Source organism: Megalopta genalis, chromosome 5 (assembly GCF_051020955.1).
Source record: "Megalopta genalis isolate 19385.01 chromosome 5, iyMegGena1_principal, whole genome shotgun sequence".
NCBI lineage: Eukaryota > Metazoa > Arthropoda > Insecta > Hymenoptera > Halictidae > Megalopta > Megalopta genalis.
The window spans coordinates 5,129,391-5,143,711 of record NC_135017.1 but is presented as its reverse complement, the minus strand read 5'-3'; the positions used below and the strand labels follow the sequence as shown (position 1 = coordinate 5,143,711).

Here is a 14,321-nt window from a genome sequence, read left to right as displayed (position 1 = left end):
TTTCCTCTTCTCTTTTTTTGTTTATAATTATAAATATAAATATATATATTTTTTTTCTGTTCAAGAATGTTCAGATTAAGCATTGTAATTTAAGCGAACATAGAGTCAAGGCTGCGGAGAACATTTTGTACTTCCAAATAAATATGACTGGGGACCGTTTCCGTCGTCCTTCACGCAACGCCATGTTGTATATTAACAATAACTACCATGTTTATTGAAATCATACGATTGTTATTTGACGTTCTGCTATCTCTATTTTTTTTGTTTTGTTTTCTTTCTCTTCATCGATGCATCTGATATTGAAAGATCCTGACGGCTGTGAGAAAGTCTCGCCCCTTCTCCTCCCACCCCACCCACCACACGCTTGCATGCCGGTTGTTGTTGTTGCTGTTGTTGTTGTTATCGTTTCGTTGCGGCGAAATAAAAAGAGAAGTAATTTTTGTTCTCATGCGCGTCTTTTTCGAGAGAAGAGTGTTGGGGATGATGGAGAAGGTACGCACACGCCGAGATTGTCACGTAATATCGACAGGAAAAGTACGGTTGCCTTCAAGCTCTCATCCTATTTTAGGCATAGCATATTTTTCTAAGATGTAACGCGACCCCTCGGGGTGCGGTAATACCCCGAAACTTGTACATCAATACCACTCCTCCCTCACGGACTTTCAAAAGGAATGTCTCTTCCATGAGTGAAAAACGAAATTTCAATTTTTTATTTTTGATAAATTAATCTAGTTCAAGAAGCCCGCAGATGACAGCGTTGGTACCGCTGCACGTTTCCTGTGAGAGAACATGATCAACCGCTTCTATTTTTTCGCTCTATTTTCAAATACAAATTCAAGCTTTCTAAAAAAAGGAAAATTCAATTTTTATTCCTGGACGAGTCATTCTATCTCGCTAACTTGAAAGTCGCATTTTTAAGTCCTTTAAGGATGGAAGTCTCGTGTAACGTTTTTTGTTTTAAGAAAACTATCAAATCTATTTTTTCGAAGTTTTCTTTCATAGATGCAGGGAAAAATTATATCAAAAATTCAGAAGTTATAATTAAAATATATTTGAACTGAAATATTTTTGAAAAATTGATTCAATCAACCAGTTACACAAGATTACCCCGAATTTGTATCGCCTGAAAATGGGGTGCACGTTTAGGAGTATTACTGATATCATTTTACCTAGTGAAAGAGAGTGACAGAGCAAAGTATGCCACTCACAGAAAGAAAACTGGAGAGAGAGAGAGAGAGAGAAAGAGAGAGAGAGAGAGAGAGAGAGAGTGAATTGGAAGAGTGTAATGGAGAACAATAAAGCAATGAAGGAATGAACGTCAGAGTGAATGGAGGGGAAAAATTACGTTCAAGAAACAGGTGTTGAAATTGAGATCGTGCTTGGTTGACTATGTAAGGACGTAACGATGCTTGTAATTATTACAATTGATATTAGTATGATTAAGCGATTAAAGAGTAACGTCGAGTTTAATATATATATAAATCGTAATGACGTTAATATATATTAACGTCATTACGATTTAACAATTTTTGAAACGCTTTAAGCACTTTAGGTTCGGATATAGCTTTACGAGAACTCTTTACTGTATGTATTTCTACATCCCTTCTCCGCCCCACCCCCTCTAATCTCTTGGCTCCTTATATATATTTTTTATTTTTCAATGGCATCTTCTTGACGAGCTGCTATAAATCTCTTATCTGATCGTAACAGACATTTCTGCTGATGGTTCTTAACGTTTATAACTATAGTGGACTATATTTATGTATATTTAAAGAGAAAATATATATAAATTTATCGCCCTAGAAGAAGCTGTGACCGGTACGTAGTTCTCTTAATGATTTGTAAACGAGTCTCACTTGGGAAAGCATTTCGACTTACTTTCCGTTCGACAGCCAATAAATAAATGGTTATTTCCAATGAAAGAATACTTTCTGTGTCAGTCGAGTTGAATTATCATCTAATCACTCGGTGGGCAAAGCGATTGTCGTTTATTGGCGCGCTTTTCTTTCTTTGAAATTGAATTTGCTCACGTGAGCTGTGGGACGCATCCCCTCCACTTCGTTAAGTGCTAGTCGCAAGGGAACGTTGTTGTAAACGTTTGGAGCCACGGGAAAAGCGAGGTTAAAGTGCGTACGTAAGAATTTGATATTGAAGCATTTCTGTCGGTGAAAGAGCAGATCTCGACTCAATCGAGCAAAATTTCGTTTGCGAGGATCTACGAATCAATCAGAAATCACCGCAATGTCGATCGGAGTACCAATAAAAGTACTCCATGAAGCGGAGGGTCACACCATAACCTGTGAAACAAACACGGGCGAGGTGTATCGGGGCAAATTGATTGAAGCCGAGGATAATATGAACTGTCAGATGCAAAATATCACGGTAACTTATAGGGACGGACGTGAGGCGCAGCTAGAAAATGTTTATATTAGAGGATCGAAAATGAGATTTCTCATATTGCCAGATATGCTGAAGAATGCACCGATGTTCAAAAGACCGGGCGGCAAAGGCTCCGGAACCGCAGGCAGAGGAAAATCTGCTATTTTGCGTGCTCAAGGTTTATATTCAAGAAACTTTATTAAATATAATTCTAATAATTCTATATTAACCTTTTTCTTATAAAATTGTTTCCTGAAGTCTTATTTTCAAAGACATTGTGGTTTCATTTCTAATAATGTTGATACTTTGTTCAGCTCGTGGCAGAGGAGGTAGAGGACAAAACCAAAGAGGTAGAGGTACAGGCTCAGCGCCTTGGCTCAATCAACAAAATCAACCAGGGGGATCTCAAGCAGGAAGAGGACGAGGATAACCTATCTATGAGGAACATAATGATATGAGAAGAATAAATAAAATAAGCCTGTGACTTTTACAATGTTTGTGAAGTATGTTCTCCAAATTCCAATTTATCAGACTCAGAAGTATTAATAAACGAATGGAATGTCTTTAACATTTTACTTTACAAATAACTGTAGCTTGTTTTTTGTCGAAACCATGAAATAATCGATAAATAATGTTAATTTGATTTGCATATTATCTTACATTATAAATTATATACTATATTTATAATGTAATTATAAACGTATTAAATTATATTCAGACAATTTTGGTTGTATCAAACGGATACAAGCAGATAGTATACTGCTTAAAATCTGAAAGTGGTGTCATATAGTGGCGAAATGCTCAAATTTTAGCCAGTTAATTCTAATTTCGTCAATTAGATGGCACTACCTACTTATTTTTATGATAACTAAATAAATTACAATTTTTTCAATTCAGCAGCTTATCCTGCTCAGAATTTGTTTGTACAATAAATATAACATAATACAATTATAATTTTTAATGCTACTATAATTCAAGTTTTTCACAAATCGGCTATCGTTCAAGAACTTGCGAGAATCGAGTCGTTGACTGCGGTTGGTAGCCATCTGATGGCAAACTCGGGAATCAGAATTGCTCCAACTGGTGTGGTTAGTGCGGCAGGATGTCGACGCTGCGGTCAACCTCTGTTCACCACCAAGCGAGATAACTACTGTTGACGCGAGGGTCGCCAAGGATGTCTTTAATTGATTATTAACCTGTTTGAAAGGGAGATACTCGTACATTGTTGTGCCTGTTTTTTTCCGCATCGATTGGTACCAGTCCGTGACTAAAAAACGGAAAGGACACTTCAAAACGAAGTGACGATCTTAAGATCAGTCAACAAAAGCGTAATCGGTATGGAGAAATGTACCGGGCGGAGGTATGAGGAGGATGCAACGGAACAGTTGGTAGATTACAGTAAAAAGTACACTGAGAGGAAATCTGCTGTTCACGATCACTCGATCGAGAGTTCTTCTCGAGACGGACGATCCTGTAAAAAGGAATACGGGGAGCGTAATTCCAAGGTAGATCTGTTTGGAGATTATGCTGAAACTGACCTAGATCAACCTACAGACTATAGTCTGAGATATGCTGAAGATGACACGGATGATGATGAGAAACAAAGCCCCGAGTATTTTCCAGGTAGTGTACAAGAGGACACAGTTAAGACATATTGTACTGAAGGAACTCCGTATGAAACACCTTTTAATTTTTCAACTGCAACTTCTATGTCTGATCTCCGACTAGAGGACTCTAAGGAACCTGTAGACTCTCAAAAGAAGCTTAATAAAAAGGTCTTAGATAATGATGGTAAAGGGGATTTATCTTTTGAGCATAATCTTTCTCTTAACTGTAATGAAAATCAATCGCATCTACGTGAGAAAGAATTAGAATCCTCTGAAGGATCTAGAACACGAAAGCCTAATCTTTCCCCTGAAAAGTTGCATGATTATTATCCTGCTGGGACATCAAATGGTTTCTCTCGTGCTAACTCTCCCAGTTCTCTTAGTAGTGCAATAACACAAAGGAATAATGTTTCTGGAATTATTCCAAAGATAAACTCAATGAGTTCTTCGGATAAAATTGATGGTAGATCTGAGAGGATAGATCGCAATGGAGCTACTATAGCAGTTAATGAATTACGTATATCTAATGAATCTGACAGCACAACAGAAGGGAAAAGTAATTCTAGAGTTGTGGATAAAGAAGGTGCGTTAAATTATTTGTCATTTAATATCTTTTATGTAATATACTGAAACACATTGTTTGTTTTAGGAAAAATGGTGACCTTTAGTAGACAGGATTTTTATGCAGAACAAACGCCTCTAATGTTTTCACGCTGTAGTTCTCTTGGGTCTTTGAGTGGTTTCGAACAGCATTCCATTCACGACGATCGCAGCTCTATTATCAGTGACTTTAGGTAATACATTATTTTACAATTTTGATTGATTTCGTTATATGGAAATTAAAAGTTGTTGTTTCCAACAGTCGTCGGACTAGCGGCGTTGTTTCTCCAAGTGAATTGCCAGACTCACCAACACAAACTATTCCTCCTAGTCCGCGCAATCATAAGAGTCAGTGTACGGATTTCATAAGCAAAATACCCGAAGAAGCAGTAAGACCGTCCGTTCGACATTTATGTATGCAATGTTATTGATTGTCAGTAAAAGGAATAGTAGTTGGCAAAATAACAAATATTATATGTTATATGGATTTTAGTTTGTGTGGTACTTAACATCCAATCGTTTTATATAGCTCGCTAAACAAAAGTTCTTTTCAGCATACTCAAAGTGTCATGTCCCACGTACAAGTGTCTTTGAAGATGACATTGCTACTTTCAAAGAAGAGTCAACGCCGATTGAATTCTCTACAGCTACCAGTCTCAGTTCCCTTACTATTGATGATGAGGTCAAGATTCCCAACAATACTAAAGTATTATCAGAAATAAAGGAAGCCACGAGCGACATTAATAATAGTCCAAAAGAAGATTTGTCTAAAGAAAAGATTGTTACTGTAGAAGTAGAAAAGGATCAAGAGCAAGTCAGCGATGGCGACGAAGATGATGAAGATATGCTGGCTGCATGTATCAGTATGGGCATACAAAACAATAGGTAGTATCATATTAAAAGTACTATTTATGGCATAATAGTCTTTGGTCTTTAATACCAAATATGTTACAGGTACAGACAATCTTTCAAAACGTCTACTGCCCAAAAATCTATACAATCTGAATCATCGAACATGCTTGCACGCTGCCAGAGAACTGCTGTTATAAACAGACCGGAACCTCGAGTTCCTGTTACCAACGTAGACTCCGCAGTCGCGACTGCCAAAGCAAATAAAAACACTATTGAAGTGGTTGCTTCACCTGATACTGTGCACGTTTACTGTACAGAAGATACACCAGCGGATATCTCCCCTGTAGGTTCGCAGTCAAACCTTTCTGCATTGTCTATGCCAAGTGTCCAAGAAGATGTTGAGAGAATCGAGGAAGATAAGCTCTCCAATGAAGTTGAGTGTCATAGAAATGATCTCTCTGATGAAAGTTCTAATCTCTCTGGGGAAGATGAGAAGATGCTTGACGAGTGTATTCAGTCAGGAATACCAAAGGTAGTTGTCCTAATTCTCTAACAACGGTGCTCCAATAAATGTTTATTGATTACTTCTGAAGTTACGCTCTATTGGATGTGTATTTCCTAACTCCTAGGTACGGCAAATTACACCACCGCCAACCAATTCCATGTCTTTCGCTCAAAAGGCAGAGACATTAATACAGAGATTCAATATATGCGGTACACCATCGTCATCTCCAGTGGAAACTGGTAACAAGAACCCTATTGGCAAATCTTTGTGCCAAGCGACTCCGGAGCGTGACAATGACCTCTCAGATGAAAGCCCCAATCATTCTGACGATGAAGCGATCTTGAGCGAGTGCATTAGATCAGCCATGCCTAAAGTTTGTTTCTTTTTTTTTTATTATCAATAAATTAGAATTAGGATATATCTTAATCAGATCGTGTACTGATTTTAGGTCAGATCGAACATTTCCACATTAATAGGACAACAGTTACCATCTGTTGGAGAGAAAGCAAAAGCGAGCATCCCGAGAAAGCTGTCTTCCACAACGTACAGGCAGCGTGAGTACATAAACCAAACTAAACATCAATCCAAGACACCGGTAACGTTTGAAGACAACTTGAGTCTCTCGGAGGAAGAAGAGGACATCATGTTGGCTCAATGTATTAAATCTGGAATACCAAAGGTAATGGTGATATCTTTACTCCATAATCAAATTCAAATTTGCTTGGAATAGATTCAAGAAATCAGAGTAAAGATTTCATCATTTTCTTAATTTTCAGGCAGTGAATGCTTCGTCAAACTCTTCTTTGATTTCTTCAAAGAAGCAACCAGAGCAGTACCATAAAGTCAGGCTCGCTCTCAGCGGGTCTGCTTATGTAAATAAACATTACGCGACCAAGAATGCCACAGTGCAAACGCAGTCAGTTTACAAATCTGATAACGATGCGTCAGCGTCCATGATTGGTGGACCTTCTTCTTGCTCATTTCATTCTGCCAAGATGTCGGAGATCAGACGCTCCATAAGAAACGGCGGGATGAACATATGCGAGAAAAGCCCGTTGGTATCTTATAGTAGAAAGCCTCCGATGGACCACGAGCATGGTATTACTGAAAACGGATCGTCGCGTTCTCAAGTACCCAATTGTAGATCCCCTATTTCTAATGGAACGGACAACGACGACGAAGAGATATGTCGAGGAACAACGAAGTCGAATGTGGCGCCTTCACGACACAGCTCGGTGAGCTCTCTCAGCGAAGAAGGCTCGCTTGGGTCCATAGAGGAATGGGCCTTGCTGGAATTGTGCATTGTCGCCGGTATGCCCAGGAACAAATATCGTTTAAAGAGTATGAAGGCTGCCGAAGGCAGTAGTCACGAGGAACGTGATACCATACCGGAGGACAATTACTCTATATGTAGCTACAATTCGTATGTTTGTAAAACATAAGCCAGTTGTTACATATTTTTGGTCCAAACGTATGTTGAAAGACTGACACGTTTTTAAGAAATTAAGTGGAGAGCTTTGAGGAACAGGCTGAGCCGAGCGTTGAAAAAGAAACAGTCTCTTGTTTATTTTTTTATTAATATTTAATATTTTCGATAGTTTGACATATATAGCGATCTTCTATATGAGAGTATGTTAGGATAAAACTATAGAGTTCTAGGGAAATGTATCGGGCTATTGCGAGTTTGTCCAGTGGAGTTGACGCATCATTCGTCTGGAAGTTAGTCAGACTCATCAGTTAGTAATTTTAATGATGTTATACATTGTACGAAATAATTGGAGGATCATCGAACAACTATACTGCCCTTCGTATTTACATTTTAGATCTATTTTTAATTGTTTTAAATCGTGATCCTTTAATTGCTTGAAAATTAATGCTGTCTTACAATTGTGTCCTTTAAATGCTTCGCGATACATGCTTGAATGTATCATGCTGCGTGAACAGAGTAAGCTAAGCAGTTTACACTGCTTATCAGTGGTGATAGAATAGGGAAGTATGTTAGCTTCCAAAGTTGATATCGGACAGCACAGTTTAAACACTATACAATATGTATACAGTCTTATGGGGAAGGTACTTTAAATAAGGTAACAAGAGAAGTGTTGGACTCGTCTCATCACAGTATAGACTGTTAACTGTTAGACATGACATTGTCAGATTTATGCGATTATGTTTTATTCATGAAACATAAGTTTTACTGTATGATTATTTGCATTATGCCTTGTTCTGAACATTACACATTGAATTAATTAAATTGTTACTGATTTCAGTCCCAACATGTAATATTCAGTTTGCAAACGAGGATAGCGTACAGTTACTATTCAAGAAATTTTATTACTTTGCTTATAGATGCTTCTTTAGCCACTAACGTTCCATTTTAATCGGCAATTATGAATTATTTCATATATCGTGATCGACGAAACTGCGTTGTTATATTATTATAGTATCAATAATAAAGTTTTGAATTATTGATTTATTAAAAAGAGCAACGATTTCGTGTTTCAGGATGTGAACTAGTAAATCCTCCTCTCCTTCTCCCTCTTCTGGTATGTGTATGCGCGCATGTGTGGCGACGCTGATTCCTCGTAGATGTACCGCAAACTTGCAGATCTGTGACATGACGGATCGCGTACTGTAATTTGTGGTGGAGTATAAATTTGTAGTCCGCAATTGTTACCTTGAACTGTTCATTTACGAGCAGGAAGAGCAACGTGCGCCTGCTGGGAACCGTTTGAAAAGAAAATTATAGTATTTCCTTGAGGTCAATTTGTCGAAGGGACTTCGGGAATTTTTCTCAAGAACTTAAAGTCCATGGAAATCATGTTATGAAATTTACTTCGGATCTTCTTATTTATTTCTAAAAAAAACCTTTTATAAGTTTCAAAGGATTTTTAATTATATATTCTTGGTATTTTTTCAACGAAGCCTTAAACGTAAAGATTAAGGTTAAGAGGATGAAGTGTAATTGCATCAAATATTGTATATATAGATTTCTAGATGTATGAAGCATTTTAATATATAATAATATTAATAATAAATTCTGAAGAGAAACAGAGAAATAGTTTCGGGATAAAGGGATAAAGGCAAATAAAAGAAAAACCGTGATTTCATATGGCAGCGCTGCAAGAATTATAGAATCTGTTAACTAAATCCCACGCGCGAGGTTTACGTTTGCAGATATATTTTACGTGTTCGATCGCGTAAAAAGTTTCTACTGGCTGAAAATACTCGGACGATACTGTCATTTCTTTACATAAAAAGATTTTGAAGAAAATACGAAAATGAAGAAAGAGAAATCGGTAATTAACACACTAATTGGATTTCGTTAGCAGTTTATTTTATCAGGTATGTAGCTGGCACAGCCACACTGGTCAATCGCAGTCAGAATCGCGTCGTCATGCAGCCCTGCGGCTCGCTGATGATTGCAGTCCAGGGTTGTTAGAGCATAAAAAGCGCCGCCTTTTGACCGCTGCCTTGTCGCCGTTCGATGAATCGTAATGACCGTCCAAGCGGCGTCCTAGCCTATTTCCTGTACGTATAAATCTTCAACTAGTCAGGCCCAATGGTTTACAGTACATCTCGACCGACGCGGGAAAGAAGTCCTCCGACTGGGCGCGTTAGTGTTTTGAAACTTGATACGCGAGCTCTGCCGACCGTCACAGTGTAGAACAGCGTTGCAAGAAAATCAAGAATCGTCGATGCCACATGTTCGGTGAATTTGAAGACACTTGTCGCTAGGCTGCGGATTTTATATGCATTTACGATAAAAATGTGTACCTGAGAAATACAAAATCGTGAAGATATAAGAATTCCGTAATACGGTTAAACTGTTCTCAGTTTATTCAAATGATCAGAAGTGACGGTTTCTTTTTATCCAATTTCTATTTCTCACGATCATCCTGGAAAACTTTCATCTCGCATAAAGACCCGCAATCGGCTTATCACGGTCCTTAGCACAAGGTTCATTAATGGAACCGTCGAGTGCGTCCGAACAAAAAGCAACGCTGACACATGTTCACCGTCAAGCACACCTGTCGTGACTCGGCAAGAATTCGAGGCCGTTAATCCGATCGAACGAATTTCGACTCCCCTTCGAGGATCCGCGATCAGAGGAAGCATGCTCCTCCCGATGTGGATGCACCCGCGCGCGTTCTATGTGTTCGCGCTCGTGCCGATCGCGCTTGGGCATGCCGACGTCGACGGGAAAACGAGATGGTATCACAGCTTGAGCGCCGTGATCAGGGACTGCCCCTATCAGTCCTGGAGAAACGTCGGCCAGGACGATTTTTTCGAGAAGTATCGGAAATGCGTGCAGGAACGCGCCCTCGTCACTCTGGATCTGTTGCTTGCCGACGACGTCATCCCGATCGTCGACGGACTCGATTTGGTCCGGTTCCCCGACATCGGCACGAACTCGACGGAAGAGAAACGTACGGACAGGTAAATTTGCAATTGTTCTCGGCAGGAGTTTCGTCGGGATTTTTATGTCTAATGCGGTGGCCGGGTCTGCGTTGACCCGGAGCATCGAAGTCCAATTTCAACGATGGCGCGATGTCCAGTGGTTTAAAACTGACGCGGTGGCTGGGTCGACCTCGACCCAGAGCACCGAAGTTCATTATTAACCCTTTACAATCTGACGCGGTAGCTGGGTACATTTTGTGCCGGAGTTGTATAGTTAATTTTCAGTCGACGTGTGATTTTTTCAGGTTTTTAAATCTGAAGCGACGGTCGAGTCTGTCGTGACCTTGGTTATTGAAAGTCACCGAATGACTGTGTTGACTGGGTGTTTATGATCCTGCTAAATTTAACAGAAGCTTTAACGATTAGATTCGAAATGATCATTTCTGAAGAATTTATTATACATATATATATACCAATATGTCTGTGTATGTGTAAATTGTTACATATTACGTACGCAATTTGTTTGACTATTGTACATTTTCCGTTTGCAGTAACCCTGTGGATGATTCAAAGTGGACCGGAATAATCGTAAAACGGATATTGAGCGTTTTACGTACCCATGTTTTCAAAGTGGACGTCGACCACCTGTCCGGCTATGCAGCTACCTTGCCGAATAATTCCAAGCCAAACAATAGCATATTCGAAGGTCGGCTCTGATTCGTAACATGCCTGCTCCATTCCGCTCCTTAATTTAGAACGCATTACCCTTTGTCAACGAGGCTCCGTAATTTTATTTTTATGTACTTTGTACATTAGCTATGCATCGTTCAGTAATTGCTTTATTATGTTTAATCTTCTTATGCGACGATTTACCGTAGATCTGTGGCAAATACGAGGTTGAATCCGCCTGTTACATTTGAGCCGTTTATTTTGAAAATGGCCTAAGTCCGTTTATTTTAAAATCCAACTATTTAAGGATTTTGCGTTTTAATAAATTTAAAAATATTGGTAACTGATACCATGGTAGTATAATAATGATCTTGTGTTTCTAAGGGTTATTGCGTTCTGGAGGCTTGCTAAAAAGAAATTATATGTAACGTAGAGATGTAAATATTAAAATAGATGGACTTAAGCCACTTTCAAAATAAACGGCTCATTTATGGAATGAATGATGCTTCGAGGAACCCTGAAATTGTATCGGGCTTCCTTAAACTGTATATTTATCCTAAATGGTTAATAACGCTGTAATGTTTACAGGCCGCAGGCGGCGTAACAGACGCAGGCACAACCACATGGTGCCATTACTGATGATGGGTTTCGTGCTGATGGGTTCTATCCTCATCCCGATGGGATTCCAGTTCTTGGCGGTGCTCGGTGGCAAAGCGTTGCTATTGGCCAAGATGGCACTGATACTTTCCAGTATACAGGGTTTGAAAAAAATTGCGACGAACGGCGTCAATTACGGGTTGTACCATACACCGGTGGATCATGGCTGGCACGACAGAAGTCACTTAGAGCCGAACTCGAACGTGGATCACTTACCGTTCCCGTTACAATATCGTCCTTAATGTTTCTGGTCACTGAACTGTAACTTTTCAAATCGAGAATCGTTTGCTGAACGGTTGCGGGACAGTTTCTCTGCATAGATTTTCCATTTATTTATTTATTATTTGTTTTCTTGAAATTCTTCTGTTTCGATGTAGAACTCTTGTCGAGTTTAGAAATTCAGGCTAGAGAATTCAGAACTGGATATTGCAATTTGTATGTCGAAATGGCAGTCATTTGATTAATTAATTATTGCGAGCTATTCGTCCGGCGAACATTAATATAATATACAACTAAAATTTGGTAGAATGTTGAAAACAAATACCGTGGCATATCGTAAACTGTAAGAGCGGAGTTTGTTTAAATTTCTGACGATTCATTTAATTCTCATTTTTATAAAACAATCTCAAAAGGACTGCAGTCACTCTCCCATTTTCTTTTTTGTATTTGCTGGGGGTTTCAGTTTAACGATAAACATGTTAGATTGTCCTCTTAACTGTCCATGTTATTTCCAAAGTATGTCAAAGTGTGTAAACGAGATTCTACCTTTTTATACAAACGGCGAATCCTGCGATCGCTGAAAAGAAAAAGGAGAAAGGACGCGAAAAAGCCCTCCGTGGAGCATTAAACAATATGGTTACACTTTATAGCAGCTTGAATTTTTCTGCGGGCTGCTCTGAGTCTCTTTTCTATTTCCAAGAACTCTGTACAAGAATTATGTTTCATTTAGCGCTAAGAATAAATTTATTACTTAAGAATTAGGTTTAAGATCTCACTGTAGGACGTTTAAAAACGGCATTGTATTGGTAAAAATTGTCCCAGCAGTCCCGAAATTATGTACAATGATCACTAATTTCCCGTTTTTATTTCTTTGCGTCCACATAGGAGAATTATGTTTTATTTATTATAAAGAATAAATCTGTTGCTTAAGAGAATCCATTGTATTGTTAAGAACAATTACGACAGTATTGGAATTGTATACAACAATCATCGACCACTTATTTCTATCTTTTCCTTCATGGAGTATACTGTTAATTGAAATCATTTTCTAGAATTTGTTTGTTTAGGATACCATTGTAATAGAAGTTCATACTTTAGACTATCGCATTGGGAAAACATGGACAAACTCATGTTTTATATTAGTTATACATATCAGCAGCCTCTTTGGAGGGAATCAGTAGTATGTGACAACCTATGGCCAGACAACCGTGATAATGCAGACTGCGTGCGAGTTGGTAGAAGCGGAATGGAGGACCAGGTTGAAGAAATATGTACCTTGAATTTTGCTTTGCAGAGAGATTTATATTATATGTATTTATCTACGTATGATTTTTGCAAACTCTGGTAATAACATTTCTTGATGTTATTGCGTAGTTACCAAGATTATGCTACAACGTATTAAAAACCGTGTACCATTGTGCACCATGCTATTTAAAATATGAAAAAATATGAAATTATATTATATTATTTATTAAATTGATCAATAACGTTGAAAACAACGGAAAATAATATTTACTTGACACAGATTGTTCTCGACAATCTTTCACAAGAAATAAGATTCTTCTACAAACTCAAAACAAATTTATTAAAATACATCTAGCTTAAAGCGACAAAATTGAAATGTTTAAAAAAATGTGATATTTGAGAATCATCATTAGACCGCGGATTTTATGCATTTGTGACAAAAATGGGTAGATGAAACACAAAACAGTGACGCTGTTAGAAGAGATTAACAGTTCGTTTATATTATTTATAACCGATTAAAATGATTCAAGACCGGAACAAATAACTGTGCATATCTTGCTTCTTGAAATCAGTGCATAAAATATTTATTTTGCACAAAGATTCCGCGGTCTGGTCGCCACGATTATGACAATTTCCTGCATTTCGGTTTCTAACGTAATTTCCAATATTAAGCCATCACCCGAGTTCTCGCTTGGTAAACTATATTGCAGTTTATTTTGTAAGGACAAAACGTTTCCTTCGGTTGCCGCGAAATCCTTAAGGATCGTGTAGGTCTAAGGGACGTTTTACTTGATCAAACAATCGTGGACAAAACGATCCCCGTCAGCCGGAAGTTCCACGTTGAGCATCGCCGTAAATCTTGCGGACGTGATTTCATAAAATTCAGAAACGTCCCAGTGAATAACTCAGCTACCCGTCGAATGCACCGGGTCTATTCCTGTACAGCAAAGTGTGCGAACACTTAGTATAATCGACGCTCTTCTCGGCGAATGCTTGTGAACTTCGCTTGCGACATTTTTATTCATGGCCAATTCAAATATTTATTGCTTTTCCTCCCCGACGCTTCCACGAAACGTTACGGCGCGTTGCCTTTCAATTTAAGACCGTAAGGATCATCGAACGAAACTTGGATCGCCGACAGTTGGAAATAATGTCCTGTAAATAAAAGTTGTTCAATTGTGAGAAACCAA

The 14,321-nt window shown here is 38.5% G+C and overlaps 3 protein-coding genes across 3 annotated transcripts; all 3 read left to right on the top strand.

Annotated features, from left to right (window-relative positions):
- Positions 1–45: 45 nt before the first annotated feature.
- SmD3 (small ribonucleoprotein particle protein SmD3) lies at positions 46–2,966 on the top strand. The gene is made up of 2 exons (XM_033476769.2): positions 46–2,557; positions 2,694–2,966. Exons 1-2 carry the CDS (start codon positions 2,242–2,244, stop codon positions 2,807–2,809), a joined length of 432 nt encoding a protein of 143 aa, XP_033332660.1. The 5' UTR covers positions 46–2,241; the 3' UTR covers positions 2,810–2,966.
- A 484-nt stretch (positions 2,967–3,450) lies between these two features.
- On the top strand, positions 3,451–8,425 carry LOC117224093 (uncharacterized). The gene is made up of 8 exons (XM_033476766.2): positions 3,451–4,569; positions 4,636–4,780; positions 4,849–5,000; positions 5,141–5,471; positions 5,541–5,970; positions 6,068–6,316; positions 6,392–6,622; positions 6,720–8,425. Exons 1-8 carry the CDS (start codon positions 3,717–3,719, stop codon positions 7,383–7,385), a joined length of 3,057 nt encoding a protein of 1,018 aa, XP_033332657.2. The 5' UTR covers positions 3,451–3,716; the 3' UTR covers positions 7,386–8,425.
- A 115-nt stretch (positions 8,426–8,540) lies between these two features.
- Osi23 (DUF1676 domain-containing protein Osi23) lies at positions 8,541–14,321 on the top strand. The gene is made up of 3 exons (XM_033476768.2): positions 8,541–10,380; positions 10,893–11,047; positions 11,599–14,321. The coding sequence occupies exons 1-3, from the start codon at positions 10,058–10,060 to the stop codon at positions 11,907–11,909; spliced, it is 789 nt and encodes a 262-aa protein (XP_033332659.1). The 5' UTR covers positions 8,541–10,057; the 3' UTR covers positions 11,910–14,321.

Excerpts from the sequence above, each read along its gene's own strand:
- Osi23 (XM_033476768.2), top strand. The coding sequence starts at position 10,058 with ATGCTCCTCCCGATGTGGATGCACCCGCGCGCGTTCTATGTGTTCGCG. Across the intron at positions 10,381-10,892 it reads GAAGAGAAACGTACGGACAG|TAACCCTGTGGATGATTCAA; the intron begins GTAAATTTGCAA and ends TTCCGTTTGCAG. Across the intron at positions 11,048-11,598 it reads AAACAATAGCATATTCGAAG|GCCGCAGGCGGCGTAACAGA; the intron begins GTCGGCTCTGAT and ends TAATGTTTACAG.
- LOC117224093 (XM_033476766.2), top strand. The coding sequence starts at position 3,717 with ATGGAGAAATGTACCGGGCGGAGGTATGAGGAGGATGCAACGGAACAG. Across the intron at positions 4,570-4,635 it reads TAGAGTTGTGGATAAAGAAG|GAAAAATGGTGACCTTTAGT; the intron begins GTGCGTTAAATT and ends TGTTTGTTTTAG. Across the intron at positions 4,781-4,848 it reads TCTATTATCAGTGACTTTAG|TCGTCGGACTAGCGGCGTTG; the intron begins GTAATACATTAT and ends TGTTTCCAACAG.
- SmD3 (XM_033476769.2), top strand. The coding sequence starts at position 2,242 with ATGTCGATCGGAGTACCAATAAAAGTACTCCATGAAGCGGAGGGTCAC. Across the intron at positions 2,558-2,693 it reads TGCTATTTTGCGTGCTCAAG|CTCGTGGCAGAGGAGGTAGA; the intron begins GTTTATATTCAA and ends TACTTTGTTCAG.